Source organism: Physeter macrocephalus, chromosome 3, assembly GCF_002837175.3.
Source record: "Physeter macrocephalus isolate SW-GA chromosome 3, ASM283717v5, whole genome shotgun sequence".
Taxonomy (NCBI): domain Eukaryota; kingdom Metazoa; phylum Chordata; class Mammalia; order Artiodactyla; family Physeteridae; genus Physeter; species Physeter macrocephalus.
In genome coordinates this window covers 7,544,872-7,569,571 of record NC_041216.1, presented here as the reverse complement: position 1 = coordinate 7,569,571, position 24,700 = coordinate 7,544,872, and the positions used below count along the sequence as shown (strand labels likewise).

The following is a 24,700-nucleotide window of genomic DNA, read 5'->3' as shown; positions in this document are numbered from 1 at the left end:
TTAAGCTGGAGCTAGCTGGGAGACATCCAGTTGGAGATGTGTGACATACAGGTGTCTATGTGGTCTGGGGCCCAGGAGAGAAGTGAATGAACACGTATAGACTTGGGAGTAGTGAGCACACAGGTTACAATTATGGGAAAGAATGAGATGGCCCAGGGAGAGCGCACAGGTGTGAGACAAGAAAGGGTAGAAACAGAACCCTGAAGAACAAAACATTTAAGGGACAAGCTGAGAAGGGAGTGAGGGAAGAATGAGAAAGTGCGATGCATCAGCTGTAAGGGAGAGCAAAGAAAAGCATGGTGTAACTTAAGGCAACTGAGGAAAGGGTATCAAGAAAGTAGTCAAAGGTGTCAAATGCAGCAGAGATGTTAAGTTAGGTAAAAAGTAAAGGTGTCAAGCTAGGGAGGTCACTGGTTACCTTGGTAAAAGCCAAGGTTTAGGCAGAAGCCAGACCTCACTGGATTCAGAAGAGGACAGAGGTGGGAGAATAGAGACAGCAAATGTGGTCTGCTCATTCAGAAAGCTTCCCTGGCTGGGAAGGCTAAGCCAGGAACCTGGCTAGAGGTCCCTCACAAAGAACAGTGCCTGGCTCAATAAATATTTGTTGAATGAATGAGCAATAATAATAAAAATACAACAAATAAATGATCTGTACCCATCTGGTTGTTTGACCAGTCCTTGTTTCTAACTGTATTAGTTTGTCTGTCTGCAAACTGAATATGTATTAGGCCCAAGCCAAGTTCCATTTCCTTCACGAAGCCTTCCCTGATTCTTCTAACCTTCAACAACCTCCTCTATGACAATCAGAAAACAGACAGTAACAAGTGTTGGTGAGGACATGGAGAAATTGGAACCCTAATACATTGCTGGTGGAAATGTAAAATGGTGCAGCAGCTGTAGCAAAAAGTTAAAGAGTTACCATATGATCCAGCAATTCCACTCCTAGGTAGAGATACAATGAAATATTATTCAGCTATGAAAAGGAATGAAGTACTGATACATGTTACAACATGAATGAATCTTGAAAACATTACCCTAAGTGAAAGAAGCTAGACATAAAAGGCCACATATTGTATGAATCCATTTATATTAAATGTCCAGAATAGGCAAATCCATAGAGTCCAAAAGTAGATTAGTGGTTTCCAGAAGCTAGGGGAGGGAGAAAGGGGGAATGACTGCTAATGGGTATGAGGTTTCTTTTAGGAGGTGAGTAAACTGTTCTGGAATTAAACAGTGGTATTATATCTCAATTTAAAAAATAAATAACCTCATCTAATCTCTTACTACAGAACTCCTAAATTCTACCCATCTACTTAGCCCTACATCTACTGATTTGTATTGAGTAAAATTACTCTCTCCAGTGAGAGAGAGGTTCCTTGAAGACACAGAGCCTCATCAATTTTCTCCTGGACTACTATTTCATTAGCTTTCTAACAGATATCCTTACCTCTAGCCCTGACCTCCCTCCCCTTTCCATCTTTCTCCCATCCCCACCATTACCATTCTTCCATATTCCAGCAAAAACGTTCTAGAAATTTACCAGTATTACTCTTCTGCTTAAAGTTTTCAATAGCTCCCAATTTCCTAAGGCAATTCTCTCCAAAGTAGAGCTTTTGCTTACCAGAAGTGCACAAAACAAATCATTGGGATATGAAAAGAAAATATTAAAACTATTTATATTTGTTTTTGGCATCTCTCATAAACATAAGACATTAGTACAATGGTGCTTGTTATAATATATAAACAAATATAAACTGGGGCACATCTTCAACTTTTTTTATGGATATAAGTACCTAATCAAGAAAATGTGTAGACCATCTGCCTTAAAAGATTAAAATCAAAGCTTCTTTCCATGGCATACAAGATCCTTCATCACCTGGCCACCATCTACCTCTTCAGGAGTTGCCATTCCAGCTTTGCTCTTTGTATTCCAGCAGCACTAAACTGCGTATAGAGTTTCCTTTATTTACCAAGCTGTTTCATAATTTTGTGCTTTTGCTCTTGCAATCCCATTGCCTGGGAATACCCTTCGAATCCTTCAAATTCAACCTTCAAAATTCTGTTCAGGCGTCAGCTTCTCTGGAGAGAATTCTTCAGTTCTCCCCCTTCATCTCTAAGCTAAATGCTTCTCTGGCTGCAGTAGCACTCAGGGCATGGTATCCCTCTGTCTTTTCACTTACCACATCGTAGTATTTATACATCTATCTCTCTCATTAAACTGGGAGTTCTTCCAGGGCAGGAATTGTGTTGTACTCATCTTTATTACCCTCGTGCTTAAGCCCAGGACCAAACTCCTAGTAAGTTCTCAAAAATTGATTCTGAATTGGATACTTTTCCTCTGTACTCAAAATACTTATTAACTAACTCTGTAGTCTATTTCCCAGAAGCAAGGGAATAACAGTAAAAGTTTTCATAGCCAATTGTTAGCTTCTGGAGTACATTAGCCTCAATGACCCTCCTTGGTTTAGGTTTCCAATGCTGGTTCCGGCTCTCTCCTGTGCATGCGCATATATAACTCTTCACATGCACACATTCTTTCTTTAGATGTTAAAATACTTGTGAATATTTTAATCAGATCTTCTTGTTCTCAAAGGCATTATGTCTCTTTAAAGTGCCTTCACATACCTCTGTCCCAATTGTGTTCATTTTAAGCTTTAACTCTCAAATGATAGATTGTGTTGATTTTAACGTTTAATTCTCAAAGGACAATTCCCTTATTGCTAACTTATTATTCAGTCAACAAATATTTTTAGGGTGCATCTACTGTATGTCAAGCCCTTGGTACTTGGAATAGCTGGCGTGAGCAAAACAGGCAAAATCTCGGCTCTCAAGAAGCTGACAATCTATTATAGGAATTTCCAAATTCTTGGGGTCACTTCATGTTTTTCTCCAGATACTGATAACCCCCAGGTCCAAAATGCTATTTTAAGCCATGTAACAATAACGTTAGACAGAAAAATAGTAATTCAATGGCTCACAAGGAAAACCCAGAGCATCTTTTATCAAATTGTAATCACTGCTTCCTAGCAGTGGGCTCCAGCACTGAACCCAAAGCTGAAATAAAAAATAAGCCCACTATACATAAGTCAATGGGTACCTGGGGCTCTCCCAAAGATGGAGAAACTGCTAAGTGATAAACAGGAATGGGGATAATTGGAGAGCTGCTTTGTTTTGTTTAGTTTTTCAGGAATAATTTCTATAATCCATGAGCTAAAGACAACAGCAAACAATCAAGAATGTATTTTATCAGGGAAAACGTAAGAGCTCAGATAAAAACTGAACAAATTCATGAGTAGATAAATACTGACTCAGGCTACCAACAATAGGTTTTTGCTGCTATTGTTTTGTTGTTGCTTCTTCAGATAGGTTTTACCCCCCCTTATAAAAAGAGTTAACATGTACCCTGGAAAACACAGAAAAGTATAAAGAGATAATAATTCCACTACTCAAAAAAATATATAAACATTTAGTTTTATATCTTGTTTCAGACTTTCTATTACATAAAAATATTTTTTTCTTTTCACAAAATTGACACCAATTTTGAATATGAATATGCAATTGTATATCATGCTTTTTCATGCTTAACATTAGGAGCATTTGCCATGTACCTGTTCTTCTAAAATGTGAATTTTTAAGTCAGGTAATATTCCACCATGTGGACATGCCATAATCTCACCACTCCTATTGTGGGGCAGATTGTAGCAATGTTTTGCAACACAGAATAAATAAGTGTTGATGACTGCTCTCATTCACAACCATCTAAATATGTCCTTGAGGTAAATTCCTAAAGGGGAATTACTAAGTCAAAGAATATGAGCTTTTTAAGGATCTTGATTTAGGCCAAAAAGTTCTCTGTTCAAACTCTCCAGCACGATAGGAGGGCAACCACATCACCCCTTGGCAGCACTAGATATTTTTACTTTGATTTTCATCAATATGATAGGTTAAAAAGGATTTCTCATCTTAATCTGCAGCTCTTCAGTTAGTAACGAGAATGAACTTTTTTTTTAATGTTCTATAAATCATTTTAATTTCTTATGATACTCTGCTTATTTCTTATTCATTTTTGCTATTAGGACACTGTGTTTTTTTAAAAATGGATGTAAAAGAGCTCTGATAAATTAAAACACATTAAAAAATCTGTCTGTCATGTATTGCTTGCATGTTCCCTCAGTTTGAACACATATGGCTCTTGGTTCTTCCATGATAAAAGCTCCAAACTTTTCTAAAATGGAACTGGTACAATCTAATTCCCATCAGAACCACTCCTACCAATACCACCTTTGCACCTTTATACTCAATCTGTTCCTTAGGGTGCTGTTTTGAAGCACCAGGCTCAAGGGATACTAAAGACTAGCCCAATGAGACCACAGTACCATGTTTAACCAACTAGCTTGGCAAATACAGAAACACTCAGCAATGCTTCTTCCTCTCCTATACTCAGAATCCCTCAAATAACAAGCTCATCCTGGTTCAGGACAAAAAAACTGTCTTTGGTCCCCCAAAAGATCACCTGTGGTTGGAAGGCAGCACAGCAGAAGAAAAAAAGCGTGAGCTCTAGAGTAGAAAAAGCTGCGTTTAGATTCCTGGCTCTGTCATGTTCTTGCTGTATGACCTTGGTCAAGTCATTCTGCCTCCCTGGCCCTCAATTTCCTAACTACAAAATAAAACTATCTGTTTTCAGGTCATCATAAGGATTAAATGAAACATGTAATGTTTACAACCAGGGGTCTGGTATGTGGTAGGTGCACTTCAAAAAGTGTGATTTTCCTACTCTGATGGTGCTTAAATCAGTTACTTATTTAATTCAAATGATCTTACATAAAATGTTGGCTTGAAATAGTTAGCTGTCCCAGCAAAGCATCATCTGGGTAAAAAACATTTAGGTCAGCTTTCTGTCAACTGCAATTTCCACTGCTATAATTATGCAATCATCAACCACCACTGCAAAACAACAAAAACCCCAAAGCCGATGTTACTGAAATTGTTAAATACAGTAATTACTTGATTTTCAAGATCATGGCCACCAACTCCTTTTGGAAAGCAACAGAAACTTTTCTAATTATGGGGGCAAAAGACGGATTAGTTGTCCCAGACAGTGGTCTCTACAACAGAAGTCTTTTGGTCATTGCCCAGAACAGCAACATACTGAGAAGTCATTCTCAAATTGCTATTTCCTCACGTTCCATACTCTGAAAGGTACAATGTCAACAAAAGAACCAAAAGAAAAAAAAAGACAGAAAAAAGGATATTCTTTGAGATTTAGCCTTTTTGGCACTTTTTCCTGGCAAGAGGTAATAGACTGGTGAAATAATCTCTAGGAGGAAAGCATACTTTATAAAATCTATCAGCATAACCCCATTCTACGGAAGAAGCAAGGAACACATTCTCCCTCTAAGTATAGAGTGTAGATTCCTTCAGGAAAGGAAAGAAAGCCAAGTATCACTTATGTTCAGAGAATTGTACTACACGCTTTAATTTTTTTTTTTTTTTTTTTTTTTTGCAGTACACGGGCCTCTCACTGTTGTGGCCTCTCCTGTTGCGGAGCACAGGCTCCAGACGCGCAGGCTCAGTGGCCACGGCTCACGGGCCCAGCCGCTCCGCGGCATGTGGGATCCTCCTGGACCGGGGCGCGAACCCACATCCCCTGCATCGGCAGGCGGACTCTCAACCACCGCGCCACCAGGGAAGCCCTATATTACGTTTTAAATCAAGTTATGAGGTAGGTCTTATGTTTCCTTACAGACAATAGGTAACTTGCTCAATGTTTTATAGTTATTAAGTGGAAAGAAACATCCAGCTCCACGACCAGGCCCTTCTAACTTTGAAAACTTTTTCTTTTCATTACACCTTCATCAAATCTCAAAATGATCGTGCCGGGCTTCCCTGGTGGCGCAGTGGTTGGGAGTCCGCCTGCCGATGCAGGGGACACGGGTTCGTGCCCCGCTCCAGGAAGATCCCACATGCCGCGGAGGGGCTGGGCCCGTGAGCCATGGCCGCTGAGCCTGCGCGTCCGGAGCCTGTGCTCCGCAACGGGAGAGGCCACAACAGTGAGAGGCCCGTGTACCGCAAAAAAAAAAAAAAAAAAAAAAAAATGATCGTGCCAATTCTCCTTTATGAGAAATAACCCAGGAACTTCCCTGGCGGTCCAGTGGTTAAGACTCCATGCTTCCACTGCACGGGGCACAGGTTCAATCCCTGGTGGGGGAACTAAGGATCCCACATGCCGAGTGGCAGCGGCCAAAAAAAAAAAGAGAGAGAAAGAACCCAATTTAAATTTTGGTTTAAAACAAAACAGACAAATAAACCCAACAAACTAAGTGTCCACCTAAAGGATGACCACGTCTGTCAATTAGCAGGTTGCTTTTCTGGCTCCTACTAGTCTTTAAAATGAACTGAAAGACTCATACCAAGTACCCTTTATTAAAAATCTTAAATATATAAAGAAAATGGTACCTGTTGACAGCCACAGATCACTGAAGCAGAAGCAAATGCAAAACAGGTACAAGCTTCTCAACCACTTCACAGATGTCTGCCAACAAAATCCTGATAAAATCCAAGAAGCACGGCTTGGCTTGATTCCCAGCTTCTCCATGGCCTTCCCAACAGGCAGAACCAGTCCACTAGAAAGACAGAAAAAGAAGAAATTATATGCCAAGTAATTAATAATTGATTCCTCGAAATGCAGAGTGCTAGAGAGTGTGACAGATTAGGGAGAAGGGAAGTTTCAAGTTTGTCTTTCGCTGCTCATACCTGCCGATAAATTTCAAAGCTGAGCTTTGGCGTAGCCTATAATTATCAGGATAAAAACATAGCCAGGGATATGAAATGAATCCCCTGTAAAACTGAAACACTTTATATTCCATATTTTCTAATCTAACATCATCTATGTGGAACAATGGAAAGCGTACCAGACTGAAAAAAAAGATCTGAATTTCAGTTCCAGTTCTGCTACTAACAGCTTTGTGACTTTATACAAATACACTTTCTTACCTATGAAAAGAAGAGTTTGGAGCATCAGAGGTAAACTAATCTGACGGCTTTTCTAGCCATGTTTTTAAAAAATTTTTAATGTGATTGTCTTTAGGCAGGGCATGCACTCTCCAGTTTGCTACTGTCCCCACCACTCTTACCTTTAAAATCTATCCAGTTTACACTTTGATGTCACCTCCCTGATCCTTAGAATCATTAGCAATTCCTGACTTAAATTCATATATCCATTCAACAAGTATTTACACAGCCCCTATTTTGTACTAGGCATTGTGCTGGCTACTCTATAATCTAGAGACCGAATGATTTAGGTCCCTTCCAGAAGAAAAAATGACTTTCCATCAGTTTCTTCTTTCTTACACAACGTCCCTATATTGTATAAATTATTACATAAATCTTGGCAGTATTATGAGGGTTGACTGAGTTCTGAAGAAGAAATTTAAAAATCTTCTGTCCCGGACTTCCCTGGCAGCACATTGGTTAAGAATCCGCCTGCCAATGCAGGGGACACGGGTTCGAGACCTGGTCCGGCAAGATCCCACATGCTGTGGAGCAACTAAGCCTGTGCGCCACAACTACTGAGCCTGCGTGCCACCACTACTGAAGCCCGTGCCTAGAGCACGTGCTCCACAACAAGAGAAGCCACCGCAATGAGAAGCCCGCGCACTGCAATGAAGACTAGCCTCCCCCCCCACCGCTTGCCGCAACTAGAGAAGGCCCGCGCACAGCAACGAAGACCCAAGGCAGCCAAAAATAAATAAATAAATAAAAATAAAAATCTTCTGTCCTAAATATGCACCTGTCATCCACATCTGGAAAATGGCACAGACTGACAACCCCAGCCCCAGCCAGCACTGTATGGGTTGGATAACAATACTGATTAATACCAGGAAAGACAAACACACACACAGAACTGCAAAACTAAGGTAGAGCCCACCCAAGAAAAAGCTTTCACTGAGCCTTAAGCATCTGAAGGACTTCATCTTTCTCATTCACTTCCATCCATTCCTATTTCTAGCGGTTTGTCATTGTATGTTAGGGAGCAGGGGGCAGAAAGGAAGTGTGCAGGTCAGACACATGCTCAAAAGATTATGAAATGGAGCCTAAGTTAGAAAGTATATCCAGCAACTTTTCTAGCCTCGCAAGATGGAATCAGTAAGTGTGCATGTGTGCGTGTGTGTGTGCGTGTGCGTGCACGTGTGTGCATATGAATCTTACCCAACACATTTCTGCCTACCACAAAAGGATTTTAAATTCAAGGTGACTCAACACCTGTCATCAATAGTGTGGCAGGTGGGCGATAGAAGCATAAAAGAAATGAATAGGTTTTTGAAATGGGAGTAATAAACACCACTGGATTAGCAAGCTGATTAGAAGGGCAATGTCTCACAAATCATGCATGAGAGGCAGTTATTTTCATGTGAACTCCCAACCAGTCATTCTTCTGAAACCTACAATTGCCTAAGGACACAAATCACTGCTAAGGTCCACTCAAAGGCTTGCTGACCAGAGGCAGGAACAACACCACATCACCAAGATCCAAATGGCTTGTTATAGAATCAAAGGGAAACAGCCCAGGGAGAGAACACACACCCCCACAATACTTGACAAATGAAAATCTAGAAAAGCTTGCAAGAGTTCTGGCATTTAGGGCGTTACAAGTACACCCGAAATAAAAGCACTCTCTGTTGCAGCAGCTGTTCAGACAGAGCAGGGGGTAATGTTTACTTAATGCTTCAGGTTGATGGGGGATGTATCATAGTTCAGTCTGTCAGCTACATATGTGGAACTCCATTTATGTACCCAGAGATAAGATATGTTTGAACAACGACAGAGCACGTCTGAAACAGCCTATTCAGCTGGTATGAGTAATTAAGAATAAAGCTCTTAAAGCAAAAAAAAAAAAGTCTCAGATATTTGGGAAAGTTACAGAACAGACTGCCAGGAATAGCTTTGCTTATATTTGCAGACACTGTTTTCCAAATAGCTGGAAAAATGAACAGATTGTTCTGGGAGGTCGTGTTTCCAACTTGTTCCTAGCTTCCAGTCTGTTCATCAGATAAGAAAGCACAAGGAGAGTCAGCTAATACTCCACCAACTCCATCTCCCTTCGACTGCGCACAACCACGGTGAGAGGAAATAAAGCAAAGCTTTCCTGGAATCTCGCCTGAGGTCTTTTCTCTTGACTTCATTTCACCTTTGTGCTCACTGCAACCACCACAGGACCCCTCCCTCGGTAGGGCATAATTTCCAAGTCCTGAATAAGGCAGGTTTCGCATCGTAATTCACACGTAGTGCTCAGCCCCGCCCCCCTTATTCAGCATCAACTTGCTGTCTTGGTGAGGAGAACAAACACCAGAGACTGAAGCTAGGGGCTAGGGAGGAAGAAGGCCAGCAGCGTCTCGCGGCCGGTCTGTCTGTCTGTCTGGGGATGGAGGGAGCCGCAAGACCAGGCCCGGGCCCGAAAGAAGCGGGGTTCAGCCTCAGACTCGAGCTCCGCACCTGCAAAGTCAGAAGCAGCTGGCTGCCCTAGCCGGGCCAGGAGCGCCACCTCCGGGTCCCAACACCCGGCCAGGGCACCCCCCGAAACAGCCCGTCCCGCTTGCCCCTCCCCTGAGCTCGTAGTCCTCGGCCCGGCAGCCAGCCGCCCCCGGCCACCTACCGGGGCTCAGGGCCACAAAGCGGGGCCCCGGCTCTCGGCGGCCCCCGCCTCCTCCCGGTCCATGGCGTCGGGGCCCCAACCTTCGCTCCCCTCACCCGGGGGGGGAAGGAAAAGGAAGAAGGCAATGCGGGCTCCCCACCCGGACAGCTCACTCTGGCCTCAGCCTCCCTGGACAGCAACGGCGGCCGGAAACGCCGCCCCCTCCCACCTCCCGGACTCAACCCGGAAACACACTCTTCATGCTAAACAAGCCCTCCTGTCCCCCCGGAAGCTCAATTCCAGCCGCGAGCCCGAGGGGGAGGAGGGGTAGTGCTGGGGGGTAGAACTACGCACGAGCGAAGGAACCTGGGTCCCCAGGCTGTCGCCTCCCGCTCTCCAGAAGCGGTCTGCACCTTCGCCCGCCCTGCGCGAGCCCCAGGCCCCAGACTCGGGCAATACCCACAAGCAAGATGGCGGCAACGGCAGCACCCCCTACGGCTTAGCGCCCAGCTGTGCCATTGGCTAGAGCCTGGAGTGAGGCCGCCGCGGATTGGTCGACAGCGCTGCGGGGGTGGGGGTGGAGCTGCAGCAGCCTGGAGCCGGGAGTGGGCAACGCGGCTTGAGCAGCGGCCCCAGGCTCGCGGAGCACCGCGCTCGGAGAAGACTTCGCCGCTCGGGGCCGCAGCCTGGTGAGCTCAGCCCCCTTCAAGCCCTCCCTTACATCCCAGCCGGGGCCACTCCGAGCCGGCGCCTATCGATGCCGACACTCCCCGGGGATCCTATCGCGACTCCATCGCGCCATATCGCGACATCATCGTGCCTTGTCGAGACTCCATTTTGCCACAGCCCTTCTCAATATATAGCTATATCTTTTTTAAAAATTTGCCCTGTCATCTTTGGGGGCTGTCCCATGTCGTGATTTTGCCGTGATCTCTCCGTGACATAACCGCGCCATCGTGAAGTGTGATCTCATCGCCGCCCTGTCGTGACTTCATCAATGTCGTGTTGTGACCTGGCTGCGGCGGGACAGGTGGTGACCGTCAGGAACCCTCCTTCCCTTCTCATCTCCCCATCTCAGCAGCCCCTCTTCGATTATCCGGCTTTTGGAGTCTCCGTTGTCCTGGGAGCTACCCGGGACCCCTTCTTGCTTCTCCAGCCCCTGCCGGCGTCCACAGGCTGGTAGCCGGGCGGGGAGGGTGAGGAGAGGGAGCGCAAGGGGTTAATTCTGCTGCTCTGCTGCTGCAGCTTCTGCCCGAGGGAGGGAAAGGAGAGGAGGCAAGGAGCCTGCGGGGGCGACTGAGAGCCCTGGCTGGAGGGATGGGGTCTCCAGAGGGCCCTCTGAGCTTTCCCTGGTCAGCACCTTGCTTCCTCCCTTCTGCTGAAGCTTGTCTCCTGTCTCTCCTGAAGAAGGGAGGGGAAAGGAAACCTAGGATGCCCTTTTCCCTCATGCCAGCCTGAGTCCGGATAATCGAACTTCACCCGTGTATGTCTCCATTCCTCCCTGTCTGTCCTCACCACTCCCTCCCTGTACGCCTGGTGGAGGGAAACAAAACCTGGCCTCTGGTGCCAGGGAGCAGCTGAGCAGTGGGGCCAGCCCCCTCCCACCCCCAGGAGGTTGGTGAGGAGAGCTGTCCAGGATGCATGGTCCTTCTTTCCCACTTTCCGGAGGTGACCTTGGACCAGGGTCCCCTCTTCATCCCTAAGGACTTGAGGGTCCAGCCCCTTAAAGGGGCTCCCCCAAGGGAGGTCAGTCCTGAGGAGTCCATCCCTCCTGATCCTCCCCTCCCTCTGTGCTAATCCCTCCCTCCCTCCCTCCTCCACTTCCACCCCCACCCCTCCTCTGCAGAGGGATGCTCAGTCCCTCTTGTGTTCACAGTTGGGCAAGGCGGGCATCATGGCCTCGGATTGCGAGCCAGCTCTGAACCAGGCAGAGGGCCGAAACCCCACCCTGGAGCGCTACCTGGGAGCCCTCCGTGAGGCCAAGAATGACAGCGAGCAGTTTGCAGCCCTGCTGCTAGTAAGGAACGGACTGACAGTTGGGAGGTGGGAAGGGCTGGGTGGTTGGGCTTCCTAGGAATGGGGTCAACAAGTCCCCAAGGATATATAGGTGGTGCTGGTAACCCTGGAGGCACCAAAGAAGGCCCAAGGCACCTACCTGTGGACTCATTTTGGCTCCCCTGAGTATGGGAGCAAAGGGGAGAATGGGAGTGAATAAAGCTTGTGGCCCTAGGAGCCTCGGGGGAAGCTGAGTGGGTCTGCTCTCTGGGGCGTCCCAGAGCAGATGGGAGCTGACTCATGGGGTTACAGCAGCAGGTAGTAACTAGTGCAGAATACCTGAGGGCTGGGGATGTTTGTTCTGGAGGTGGAGAGAGTAGCAGGACTGGAAGTGACTGGGAAGGGGTCCTAGGGGATGGCCAGGATGGGTATGTAGGTTGCGGGTGAAGGATCTGGTTCGGGGCTTAGCCCTGGAGGAACCCAACCTGGGGACAGCAGAACAGGAGCTGCAGTGCTGGGAAGGGGGGTGGGGGGGGGAAGGAGGGAGTACAGCCTGCTTGTTTGCCATGGCAACAGGGAGAAGGCTCCAGAGTCAAGGGCTCACACTGCAGCAGAGGAGGTGTTTAGGTGAAATGTAAGGGGAAATGTTTTGACAGGCAGAGCGGCGAGACACAGGAGCCATTTCCCCTGAGAAGGTGGCGGGAATGGATCAGAGACTTCTCTGGAGAGAGCAATTAGGGAGGGACCCCAAATCCTTGGAGAATTTTAAACACTGGGTTCTAAGCCTCTTCCAACTCAGGATGTGGGCATCTAGCTTAGACATCAGGAAGAACTTCTCAACTAACCAGGTAATGAAAGCGTAGAATGAGTAGTTGAGGAGGACCTGACCTCCCTTCCACAGGGATCACAGATGAGGGATCCCAGAGGTCACACCTGTCTGCCTCTGGGGAGAAGGAAGGAGCTGGATGAAGTGATCTCTGGGAGACCTCCTGACCCCAGAGTGAATCTTGTTATATAACCTAGTCCTGCTAATGGTCAACCCCCAGAGTGCAGGGGACAGTCTTTGCCACCCCTTCCTTTCATCCTGCTGATAGCACATACCTCCCTTAGGTGACCAAGGCAGTCAAAGCAGGTGACATCGATGCCAAAACTAGGCGGCGGATCTTTGATGCTGTCGGCTTCACCTTCCCCAATCGTCTCCTGACTACCAAGGAGGCGCCGGATGGCTGCCCCGACCATGTTCTCCGGGCCTTGGGTGTGGCCCTGCTGGCCTGCTTCTGCAGTGACCCTGAACTAGCCGCCCATCCCCAGGTCCTGAACAAGATCCCCATCCTTAGCACCTTCCTCACAGCCCGGGGGGACCCTGACGATGCTGCCCGCCGTTCCATGATTGATGACACCTACCAGTGCCTGACAGCTGTGGCAGGCACACCTCGTGGGCCCCGACACCTCATTGCCGGTGGCACCGTGTCTGCCCTGTGTCAGGCATACCTGGGGCATGGCTATGGCTTTGACCAGGCCCTGGCACTCCTGGTGGGGCTGTTGGCCGCTGCTGAGACACAGTGCTGGAAAGAGGGGGAGCCTGACCTGCTGGCTGTTTTGCGGGGCCTCAGCGAAGATTTCCAGAAAGCCGAGGATGCCAGCAAGTTTGAGCTCTGCCAGCTGCTGCCCCTCTTTCTGCCCCCAACAACTGTGCCCTCTGAATGCCTCCGGGATCTGCAGGCCGGGCTGGCACGCATCCTGGGCAGCAAGCTGAGCTCCTGGCAGCGCAACCCAGCATTGAAGCTGGCAGCCCGCCTGGCGCACGCCTGCGGCTCCGACTGGATCCCAGCGGGCAGCTCCGGGAGCAAGTTCCTGGCCCTGCTGGTGAATCTGGCATGCGTGGAGGTGCGGCTGGCACTGGAGGAGACAGGCACAGAGGTGAAAGAGGATGTGGTGACCGCTTGCTATGCCCTCATGGAGTTGGGGATCCAGGAATGCACCCGCTGTGAGCAGTCACTGCTTAAGGAGCCACAGAAGGTGCAGCTTGTGAGCGTCATGAAGGAGGCCATCGGGGCTGTCATCCACTACCTGCAGCAGGTGAGGGTGCAGTGCCCCACCCGAGGGGGCCCAGTGTGGGAGGGGGAGCCAGAAGGCAAGGGAAAGGGGGAAGTGAAACCCCGAACCTGGGTGTATGGGGAGACAGAGAAGACGTACCTACCTACCTACGGAGGGCTGATCCTGCAGCACTCCAGGGAGTAGTGTGTGGCCAAGCCTCCCTCTCCCTCCCTGAGCCTCCACACACGCACCATACCACACGCCATATGTGCACTCCCATCACAGTACACACACGCACACACACAACACAGAAACCTCCTACTCACAACCCTCCCCCCAGTCCACACACACGAAAGTGAAGCAGTCTGTTCTGTTCAGTCTACAGCATGGCCTTACACACATACACATACAAACTTTTAACAGTACAGGGAAAAGGAGCAGGGCGGCCTGCTTCCTGTCCTCCGTGGAGGGTCTGCTAACTCCATTTGATCACCTGCCCCAACATCCCCTCCTCCCTCCTGCCTGAGAGTCAGCTCTCCCGTCTTGCCGGGGTTCCCTCAGCACTCCGGTCTCTTTAGCAGCCTGCTCCAGCCGCATACCCCCCACACCGTGCCAAGCTCCCACTGTCTCATTCTTTCTGATTTAGCCCAAAGGGGGGCTTCTCTCCTGGCCTCCCGCCCCACGTCAGAGCCACTGTAGAGGGAGTGTTTTCTTAGCTTTGGACCTGTGGGTCTCCTTCTAGCCTTGGGAGGCTTTAAGGAGGCTGAGTCCCAGCGAGTGCAGGGGCATGTTGTCTAAAGTCCAGTTCCCTCAGCAGGCGTGCCCTGCGGGCCTGCTCTGTGCCAGCCCCCGGTTGAGTGTGTCCCAACCACGCGCTGGCTTCTGGGTACACAGGGCCTGCCTTTGCAGGGCTCACAGGCCAGCATTCCCTTCCACTTGCGTTATTCCTAGCCTGGCCGGCATGCTGGCCCGGCGGGGGAGGCTCTCTGGTCCTGCTCCATCTCAGGGGAGTCCTTTGGCGACAGGTGGGGCCAGAGAAACAGAAGGAGCCCTTTGTGTTTGCCTCCGTGCGGATCCTGGGGGCCTGGCTGGCCGAAGAGGCCTCCTCCCTGCGCAAGGAGGTCTGCCAGCTGCTGCCCTTCCTCGTCCGCTATGCCAAGACCCTCTACGAGGAGGCCGAGGAGGCCAGCGACCTCTCCCAGCAGGTGGCCACCTTGGCCATCTCCCCTACCACCCCGGGGGCCACCTGGCCAGGGGATGCTCTCCGGTGAGTTTGTAGTTATGGTCTGTTCAGCCAGAATGTGCTAAAGGAAGGAGTAACACAGGGGTACCTCCTCTCTCCCCAAACTGGGCTGTGCCGGGCTTCCTGACGGGGGCCTCAGGTTTGGCAGTATTTCTGTTTGTTGCGGGGTGGGGTGAGGGGTTGTTCCCTTAGGACACCTGGGCTTCCTAGTCTCACTCGCCAACCCCAGGTTACTCTGTAAAGAGAGAACTGCTATTGAGCATCTACTGCCTGCCAGGCATTTTACTGTACCCTTTACCATTTTGATCTCATTTGGTCCACGCAGCAAATCTAGGACAGAAGTCTCATCCACATCTTCAGGATGAGGAAACTGAGACTCCAGGAGGTTAAAGTAACTTGCCCACACTCACAGCCCAAGTTTGAGCCCAGGCCTGTGCAACTCCGAAGCTTGTGCTCTTTCTGCAGTGCCTACAAAGACGTGTTCTCCTTCTCCCCTACTTCCCTTTCTCTTAGATGGGGTGCCCCCCCAAAAGGGAATCCTGGTGCCTTCATTTCTCCCCACACACATCTGTCCCTTCTACACCCCCAGGCTCCTCCTGCCCGGCTGGTGCCACCTGACGGTCGAAGATGGGCCCCGGGAGATCCTGATCAAGGAGGGGGCCCCCTCACTTCTGTGCAAGTATTTCCTGCAGCAGTGGGAACTCACATCCCCTGGCCATGACACCTCAGTGCTGCCCGACAGCGTGGAGATCAGCCTGCAGACCTGCTGTCACATCTTCCTCAACCTCGTGGTCACTGCACCAGGGCTGATCAAGTGAGGCCGGGGAGAAATTGGAGGAAGCAGGGTTCCTGCTCAAACTTGCCCCAAATCTCGATCTCCTACCTTGCTTCTCGGTGCCCATGGGTTCCTATCAGTGTTGGAATGAAAGGGTCTCGGGATGGAGAGAGAGCACCCCACACAGGGATTTGGTATATGTGGAAGCCCTCTGGGCATGTATGTCTACCTGCTCCAGCCATAACCCAGTCTCTGCTCCCCCGATGCCACGGATGGGGCCCAAAGTTAACTGTTCACCCTGCTGCCTAATCTCTTGCCAAACCCTGGCCTGGTAAAGCTGGGAGCCCAGCCTCCCAGGCTTCCGCAGGGCTTGGTCTGCCTCTACTAATCTCCCGCCTCCCATCTTTCGCTCCCTTTCTCCCCAGGCGAGATGCCTGCTTCACTTCTCTAATGAACACCCTGATGGCGTCGCTGCCCGCACTAGTGCAGCAGCAGGGGAGGCTGCTTCTGGCTGCCAATGTGGCCACCCTGGGCCTCCTCATGGCCCGGCTCCTTAGCACCTCTCCAGGTAAGCCCTGGGGACCCAGTCCTAACAGATGGAAGCAGAAGACCTGGGTGGACCTGCTATGTTCTGGGCATAAGTCATCATTTTCTGAAAATGGTTTTACAGAATTTTCCAGTCAAGGAAATCTCTGAAGTGCACCTCCCTCCCCCGCCCCACCCCACCCTTCTTCCCCAAATGATAACATTTTCTTCCTTCTGAAGCCTTTTAAGGCAAGGTCTGGTGGGTGTAAGTACAGGCCCGCTCCGAGGCACAGGCATAAGCACCTGGAATCCCCAGCAGCCCAAGGAATCTGAATTCTGTGTTTTCAAGGTGGAGCCGCCCCCTCCCAGGCTTTGAGTCAGAAACATGACTTTTCTCCATTGAGGTTTTTCTGTGCTCGGCACCGCGCCTCCCTCGTGACAGGCTTCAGTGCTCCTGTGCACTTACCTTCCCCACCTCCCGCCTCACTCTGGCTGCATGTGGTGGGGAGGGGCATCCGCTGCAGCCCCCTGCCAGCCCTCTGTGTCTCCCACTTTGGCCGTGGGTGTCTGCTTGGGTCCCTCTGTCCCTGCCTGTTCCCTGTACCCCATCTGTCAGGTTGGAGGAGCTGCACAGATGCCTGGGAACAGGGTGTAATGAGCCTGTACCCTCAGCTGCCTCTGTTCCCTGTGCGGTGGGGGGGGGGGGGGCCAGTAGGGTACCTGGCAGCTGGAAGGGGAGCACGTCCCAGTAGACCAGGAGCTCCCCCCCTCCCTCTAGCCCTTGAGCTCCCTCGGATCCAGGCTGCATCTCCACAGCCCCTGAGTAGAGCCACAGTGCTGATTCACCCACAAACACCACCAGGTTAGCCTAACAACCTCGGGAAAGCATCTGCAGTGCAGGGGGCGAACCCCCGCAGGCAGGCGAGCCAAGCCTGGACCCCAGCCCATGGTCCCCTCTGGCACCCTCTTCTGGCCTGAGAATCAAATTGCTGCACCCTCCTCAGCCTGTAAAGTGCTATAGGCCCAGCAGAAGCTCCCATCACTACTCAGACTACAGGAGGGTCCGACCACGAGGTAGTGTCCCAAGATTATTACATTTCATTCTCACGACAGAGTTCTAAGATTAGCACTATTGGCCCCATTTTACTAGTGAAGAAACAAGACCCAGAAAAGTGAATTAACCAAGGTCACACACTGAAGTCAGAGGTAGGGTTTGAACGCAGGCAGGCTGATTCCAGGCTATGCTTCGGCTCCTGAGTGTGCCCACCAGGAAGGGAAGGGGCTGGTGAGGCAGCTCGTTCATGCCCCCCCCACCCTTGCCTTCCAGCTCTTCAGGGAACACCAGCATCCCGAGGTTTCTTCGCAGCTGCCATCCTCTTCCTGTCGCAATCCCACGTAGCACGGGCCACACCTGGCTCAGAGCAGGCAGTGCTGGCCCTGTCCCCTGACTACGAGGGCATCTGGGCGGATCTGCAGGAGCTCTGGTTCCTGGGCATGCAGGCCTTCACAGGCTGCGTGCCCCTGCTGCCCTGGCTGGCCCCCGCCGCCCTGCGCTCCCGCTGGCCACAGGAGCTGCTGCAGCTGCTGGGCAGCGTCAGCCCCAACTCTGTCAAGCCTGAAATGGTAGCCGCCTATCAGGGTGTCCTGGTTGAGTTGGCCCGGGCCAACCGGCTGTGCCGGGAGGCCATGAGGCTGCAGGCAGGCGAGGAGACGGCCAGCCACTACCACATGGCCGCCCTGGAGCAATGCCTGGCAGAGCCCTGAGGGGGCATCCACTGGGGACAGACCCGGGGGCGGGCGGCAAGGGAAGGAGGGAGGAGGCATCTCCCCTGAAGCCCCCAAATTGGACCCTCTCCCCCCAACTTCCCCCACAAACATCCCAGCTTTCTGGCTTTTCCGAGGGTGAGGGCATGGTGCCCGTCCTTCAAGCGTGAGGAACTGCGTCGCGCCCCCTGGGCCCGCTCAGGGGCAGGGATTGGCTTGGAAATCAGCATGGCTGTCCCCGCCAGGCCAGGGGAGGTTGGAGCAGCCCGCAGGGAGGGGGGCACTAGGTGTCATTGTGCCCGATGTCTGGCTGCCTCGCAGGAGGGAGGCCCCCAGATGGGACGGGGCTGGCAGGAGCTGGCTGCTTCAGCCCGTGTGCCCTGCCGGCCAGGGCGTGGTCTCCCCTAGACTGTGGTGCCCCTCTGGACTTGCAGGTCCACGTCCTTTAACTTGGCCATTCGGTTCTTGCCCTTGGCCCCCTTGGGCAGAGAGCAGGCTCAGGCCGTTGACATCACAGTTCTTCCTATCAGCTTCAGTGACCCAGGGTCTGAACTGCCCCAGCCTTCCAGGGCAACCTGGGGTAGACAGCCCTGGTCGGGGGCTCGGGAAACCTTCCACCTGAGCTTCCTTGAGGGGACCCAAGAGCCCTTGGATCCTGGTCTCTAAGCTTTTGTGTTGTGTTGCAGCAGAGTGACAGTGAGGGTTGGGGAGTTATTTATTTTGCCTGCCCTTATCCCTGCTTGGACACCTGAGCATCTGATCCCTGTCCCCTTGGTGCCATCTGGCCTGGCTGGAGACAGGAACTGGAGGGATGCTTTCCCAGAATCCGCATGTTTCCCTAGTGACTGCACCCCGTCGCCATCGTAGTGCCTGGCTTTAACTCCCACCCCTGCTTGTGATTCCTCTCTGCAGAGAGACGCGACTGGCGGCTCCAGTAGGGACTACCTTTCTTATGAACCTGATCCCTTGCTTCCCTCTCCCCTTCCCTCCCCCAGTGCGTTCTGTGATCGCCCAGTTCAAAGCTGTGCACATGTGGACACTCAATAAATGTTCATTGGTGACCAGATGGCTCCCGTGTGGTCTGTCCTGCACCTTCTTCCTTCCAGGCCCCAGCAGCTCACAGCACACATGCCCTGTGAAACACACTTCACAAGTGTCATCTCATTCAGCCCTCCCAAGAATCCAATGAAGCAAGTGTCATCCTGATTCTCCAGGTGAAGAAACTCAAGCAGGGGTAGGTGATTTGTTCGAGGTGTTACAGCCAGTACGTGCCAGAGTCAAGACTCCATGCGGGCCATCCAACTTCTCAGCCCACACCCTTCAGTGCCAGATCAGGTGGCAAACTCATATGTTGATGTGGCAAGGCCTCTGCGGGGGCTCTTGTGCTCCTGTGTACAAATGAAGTTCCGCCCCTCCATGTCAGCAGATTGTGGCCAAGTAGCACTGCCACATCCTCCAATGTTTAAAGGGAAGTCAGAAATCTTAGTGTTTATGTGAAATCTGATTTTGAATGTTGATATTTTTAATTAAATCAGTACTACCCCAGCAGAACATCTGCAGGCCAAACGTGACTTTCAGGCAACTAGCTGTTTACTTCTGTTCTATGCCAAGTGAGAAGGAGAATGGTCTGAGAGCTTCGGTGGAGACTGGACCCAAGTACCCACTGCCTCACCAGGCCTGAACCAAAGCTGTAAGTCTGGAGCTAGACCAGCCTCTGGCCCACGTTCCTCAGACTCTTTTCCACCTAGGCCCTCAAGCCTACAAGCATTGGTTGAGCACATCCTAAGTGCCTACCTGTGGTTGGCTATGCGTAGACAGGAACATTCATTTATCTATTGGATGTACTGAAAGTCATGTCCTCGGCATGGAGTCCCTGAAATCCCTGAAAAATATGAAAAGACAAACCCTGCCTGTCAAGCAGCTTAAAATCTAGAGAGGAAACAGACAAGGCAAAGGACAGCTCCTAAAGATGTAAGCAGTTGCTTCCAGGGGGGTCTGAATAAAGTGTGGCTGGAGCATAAGTGTCCCTCAGCCTGGCTGAGTAAGTCCAGGAAAACTCGGAGGAAGTATTTGTGGCGAGACCTGAAGGGAGAAGGGGCTTGCCAGGTAGACAAGCCGAGGGACAGCAGCTTGGGAACTGCAAGTAGGTCATTACTGCTACAGTGGAGAGTGTGAAGTGGGGAGTGGTGGAAGAGGAGGTTGGACCAGTGAGCAAGGACCAGATCTTACAATTCCTGGTGTGCCAGGCTAAGCAGTTTGGATGTGGGGTCATGCTGAGACTGTGGATTTTTGAGCAGGTTGAATGTGATCCATTTGTATTTTAGAAAGATGACTTCGGCTGCAACAGGGGTGACTGAGTCAGGGAGCTCGGAGAGGAGGTAGTAAGTCTGAATTGAGCCAGTGGCAGTGAGGGTGGAGAAAGTATAGGTCGGAGTTAGCTAATTGGGCTTGGTGATTAATTGGAAGTGAAGAGGGATAAAGAGCAAAGGATGACTCCCAGGTTCCTGATCTGGGCCAGTGACTGGATAGTGGGGCCATTCACTGTCACGGGGAACACTGAGAGAAAAACAGGTTTGTGTAAAAATATAAGCTCATTTTGGTAAATGGTGAATGCGTATAGCTTATATCCATGGAGGAAGTGGCTCTCTGCAGTCTGGAGCTCAGAGAGAGGCCTGGGCAAGTGACAGATTTAGGAGTTGTCAGTATAGGGGGTCCTTAAAGTCAGGGAAGTGACTGAGATCATCTGGGGAAGTGAAAAGAGAAGAGAAGGGCCCCAAAGCCAAAGGCAACTACCCTTGGTCCTTGCTCTCAAAGTACTCTCCCTTGTGCAGTGGGGGAGAAAAACCCTGCCTAAAGCCTCAAAATATAAGGCAGACTGAGCTCTGTACTTTGGTGAGGGATGGTCAGAGAGTTCCCGGCTCTGGAGGGGACTAGGCTAGCAGGGTTAAGACCAAGTTTGCTCCTGGTAATTCAGCAGCAAGGGAGAAAAGGGGGACCTGAGCTGCAGTTGTGAGATCTAACCACGAGGTGGCGCCTCAGCATCTCCTTGTGCCTGATTTCCCCGACCCCGCAAACAGCCCAGCCCAGAGCAGAAGGTTGTCAAAGGCTGGGAGGAGGGTGGCTGTGTCAACAATAAAGGAGGCCGGTCTGAGTCTTTTCTTAACATAAAGTCCAAATGCAAACTCCGGGCTTCCCTGGTGGCACAGTGGTTAAGAACCCCCCTGCCAATGCAGGGGACACGGGTTCGACCCCTGGTTCAGGAAGATCCCACATGCCGTGGAGCAACAAAGCCCGTGCGCCATAACTACTGAGCCTGCGCTCTAGAGCCCGCGAACCACAACTACTGAGACCCGCGTGCCTAGAGCCCATGCTCTGCAACAAGAGAAGCCCGCACACCGCAATGAAGAGTAGCCCCCGCTCGCTGCAACTAGAGAAAGGCCGCGCGCAGCAACAAAGACCCAATGCAGCCAAAATTAAAATTAATTTTTAACCGCCCCCAAAAAAAACCCCCCAAAACAAATGCAAACTCACTTTTTGAAAAGAGAGGGGAAGATTTGAGCCTGGGAGAAGAGCAATAGGGCAAGTATGCCAAATGGGAGCCCATGTATGTTTGAACATGCGTACCTATGTGTCACTATATGTCCTGTGTTCCCATGCGTCCCATAAGTGTCTCTGTGCCCTCTGTGTCCAGGAGTGTCTGCACATGTACCCCTGTGCACATTCCAGGGCTCCACATGTGTGCATGTGTTCCAGAGAGTGGGCAACGAACAATGCCTACCTCCATGCCTCAGAAAGTGAGGAGCCCCTTGGTCCTGAACAAGAAGGGCAATAGAGGCTGCAACCACAGGACCTGGAAGCTTTGAGGAGCCCCCAAAGCAGCAGCAGACCATGCAGAACATCCATCTCCCTAGTAGCCATAAATGAAATCATTCATTTATCAGGTGACTTCCCCAGATTATACCTGGGTTCTATGTCTAGCTACCCAGGGTCGTGTTCACGTGGAGGCTTCCTAAAGGATCCCTCAGTAGGCTGAGGGATTCATAAACTCATCCATTCATTCATTTGTCATTTATTTAATAAGCGTTTGCTGAGCACCTGCCATGTACCAAGCCCAGCGCTAGACTAGACATATTTTCTCTTTCTCCTTTCATCTTCTTCTTGTGAACTGGTTCATGAGGCAGGAAAGGAAGACTAGGTTCAGCTGCAAGGAGCCTAAAATGCTGGTTACGGTGTTTAAAATTTTTCTCCCCAAAGATGAGCCATGAGGAGCTGCAGGAGAGTTTTCAGTCAGGAGGTAACATGGTCCAGTCATTTTTGTGGAAGAAGAGGTAACGAATGAAGGCAGGAGACCATTTGGGGGTGGGGGGATTGTTGCAATGGTCTAGGCAGTGGTTCTCAGACTTGACTTTGCTTCTGAGCCACCTTACAGGCAATGGCTGGGCCCCACTCCCAGAGTTACTGATTCAGTGGGTCTGGGTGGGGTCCAAGAACTGGCAAGTTCTTCTAACATGTTCCCAGATGTTGTAGGTGATGCTGGTCCAGGCACCACACTTTGAGAACTACTGGTCTATGAGGAAGAGTATGGTAGCTTAAGATGCTGACAGAGGATGGAGAGAGATGTTTAAGGATTCGAAATGACAACATTCTATGAGGATTAGCTTATGGAGGTGAGGGAAAGGACAGAGGCTGGTAGGTGTCTCCTTAATTTGAAGGATGGTGGTGCCATTTAAAGAACTATAGAACACAGGAGGAGAGGCAGGCTGGGGTTGGTGGTGGGGGTGGAGGAAATGTTGAGTTCAGTTTGGGCCTTGGAAAGTCTCAGATGGCTGCAACAAGGTGTCTGGAGGAAATATCCAGCTGGCAGTTGCATCTTTGGGTCTGGATTTTTGGTGAGAGATACAGACTGAGATAACAAGGTTGGGAGATAACAACAGACAGGTAGTCATGAAAGTCTTGCGAGGGGATGAACTCACTAGTGAAGAGTGTAGATAGGAAGAAAAGGCAGAAGCTGCAACTCTGGGAATGAATAACTGACCTTAAGGATGTGGGTGAAAAGAGGGGAGATAGAAAAGGAGACTGAGGGACTTCCCTGATGGTCCAGTGGTTGAGAATCCACCTTCCAATGCAGGGGACGTGGGTTCGATCCCTGGCCGGGGAACTCAGATCCCACATGCTGCGGGGCAACTAAGCCCACGCTCCACAACTATTGAGCCTGCGTGCTCTGGAGCCCACGCCACAACTAGAGAGAAGCCCGCGTGTCTCAACGAAGATCCCACTTGCCACAACTAAGACCCAAAGCAGCCAAATAAACATTTTTTTAAAAAAGAAAGAAAGAAAAGAAGACTGAGAAATGGTCAGATTAGAAAGGAGGAGAAAGAAGCAAGAAGAGGTTGTCTTAAGCTGCAGGGAAGTAGGGTGAGGAAACCCAAGGAAGCCACTGGGCAGGCAGCTCTTCCTGCCATTCTGGCCTTCCCAAGCCTACTGGAGAGAGCAGGAGAGCGCCAGAGGTAGGCACAGGCATCATCAGCCTCGCTGCTCCTGGACGTCTCCCAAAGGGGTCCACTGACCTGCATGCATTCACTGTCACACATACACCTGTCCTGGAGCCCGATGTCTAATGTCCTGTGGCTGAAGTTGAGGGTCGGGGGAAGAGGGGTCTCACCATTGACTCACATATCCACACATATAGACACACACACACACACACACACTCCTGACCGCTGATCTGTCCTAGGCATGAGGTTTCAGAGCTGCCCAATTTTGCTTCGTCTAACAACCTAGCTGGTGGTTCCACCTTCTGGAAAGTTCTTAGTGATGAAACCTTGCCTGCTTCTAGCCTCCTCATTCCCCCAAAGCCTCCCAGGCTGAGATGACCCAGACCTGAGTTCTGCACCTGCCGTGTGCCTTCTGGGATGCCCTCCTCAAGTCTCCTCCACATATGTCCCATGGGTTAATGCTGTCACCTCTATCTCCCTTTCTCCTCTAATTTAGCTCAATATTTTTACCTTTACTTTCTCATCTTCCACTTCATTAGAAAGGGGCCTAGGAAAACATCTAGTCCTCTCTTCCTTCCCATACCTTTTCAAAAAAATAATTAAAAAAAAATTTTGGCCATGCCGCACGGCGTGTGGGATCTTAGTTCCCTGGCCAGCGATTGAATACACGCCCCTTGCATTGGAAGCACACAGTCTTAACCACTGGACCACCAGGGAAGTCCCCCTCCCATACTTTTTTATTGTTGTTGTTGAAGTTGCAGAAACTGAGGTCAGAGAGGAAAAAGGTCTTGCCCACAATCACACAGTCCATCGGAGTCAGGACTAAATTCTAGGCACCTGAGTCTAAGGCAATATAGAATAGTAATTCTGAACCCTGAAAGAGGCTAGAGGCAGACTACCCCAGCTCTGCCACTTACCTAGCACCTTGATCTTGGGAAAGTCATGTCACCTCTCTGTGCCTCACTTTTCTCAACTGAGAATGGGGGTGATAAGGGTTTCTATCTCATGGGGCTGTTGTGAGAGTTAAATAACTCAATACTCATCAAATACTTAGCATAGAGTCTGGCACACTCTGTAATGTTTGCTGTGACTATTTCTACTCTGCCCTGGTCTAAGCATCTTCCTTTTTTTAATTTTTATTTTTTTATTTTTTATTTTTTTGCGGTACGCGGGCCTCTCACTGTTGTGGCCTCTCCCGTTGCGGAGCACAGGCTCCAGACACGCAGGCTCAGCGG

General features: G+C 50.4%; 2 protein-coding genes across 9 annotated transcripts in view; one reads left to right on the top strand and one right to left on the bottom strand.

Annotated features, from left to right (window-relative positions):
• KIAA0319L (KIAA0319 like) overlaps window positions 1-10,080 on the bottom strand; it is a 106,199-nt gene extending 96,119 nt beyond the window's left edge. For 4 of the 6 annotated variants that reach the window (XR_008616699.1, XM_028486392.2, XM_028486414.2 and 1 more), the window contains exons 1-2: window positions 9,653-9,851; window positions 6,457-6,623 (exon numbers count right to left, since the gene is read on the bottom strand). Coding sequence is in view for 5 of the 6 variants with exons in the window: in XM_028486392.2 (XP_028342193.1) it covers window positions 6,457-6,595 (139 nt within the window). In the remaining variant the exon portion in view is untranslated. Of the gene's footprint in view, window positions 1-6,456; window positions 6,624-9,652; window positions 9,852-9,985 lie in introns of those variants that run through there. The other 2 variants (XM_028486404.2, XM_028486400.2) reach the window with 2 other exon arrangements.
• A 145-nt stretch (window positions 10,081-10,225) lies between these two features.
• On the top strand, window positions 10,226-19,032 carry NCDN (neurochondrin). Of its 3 annotated transcripts, none has more exons than XM_007122262.4 (7): window positions 10,226-10,661; window positions 11,508-11,648; window positions 12,737-13,705; window positions 14,689-14,930; window positions 15,496-15,720; window positions 16,107-16,249; window positions 17,534-19,032. In XM_007122262.4, exons 1-7 carry the CDS (start codon window positions 10,629-10,631, stop codon window positions 17,968-17,970), a joined length of 2,190 nt encoding a protein of 729 aa, XP_007122324.1. In that variant the 5' UTR covers window positions 10,226-10,628; the 3' UTR covers window positions 17,971-19,032. The 3 variants fall into 3 exon arrangements, with proteins under 3 accessions (XP_007122324.1, XP_028342227.1, XP_054938962.1); XM_028486426.2 differs by having other exon boundaries at window positions 10,232-10,320; XM_055082987.1 differs by lacking the exon at window positions 10,226-10,661 and adding an exon at window positions 10,701-10,806.
• Window positions 19,033-24,700: the final 5,668 nt, after the last annotated feature.

Coding starts and splice junctions, on each gene's coding strand:
- NCDN (XM_007122262.4), top strand. CDS start 10,629: ATGTCGTGTTGTGACCTGGCTGCGGCGGGACAG. Junction 13,706..14,688: donor TCATCCACTACCTGCAGCAG/GTGAGGGTGCAG, acceptor CTTTGGCGACAG/GTGGGGCCAGAGAAACAGAA. Junction 14,931..15,495: donor TGGCCAGGGGATGCTCTCCG/GTGAGTTTGTAG, acceptor CTACACCCCCAG/GCTCCTCCTGCCCGGCTGGT.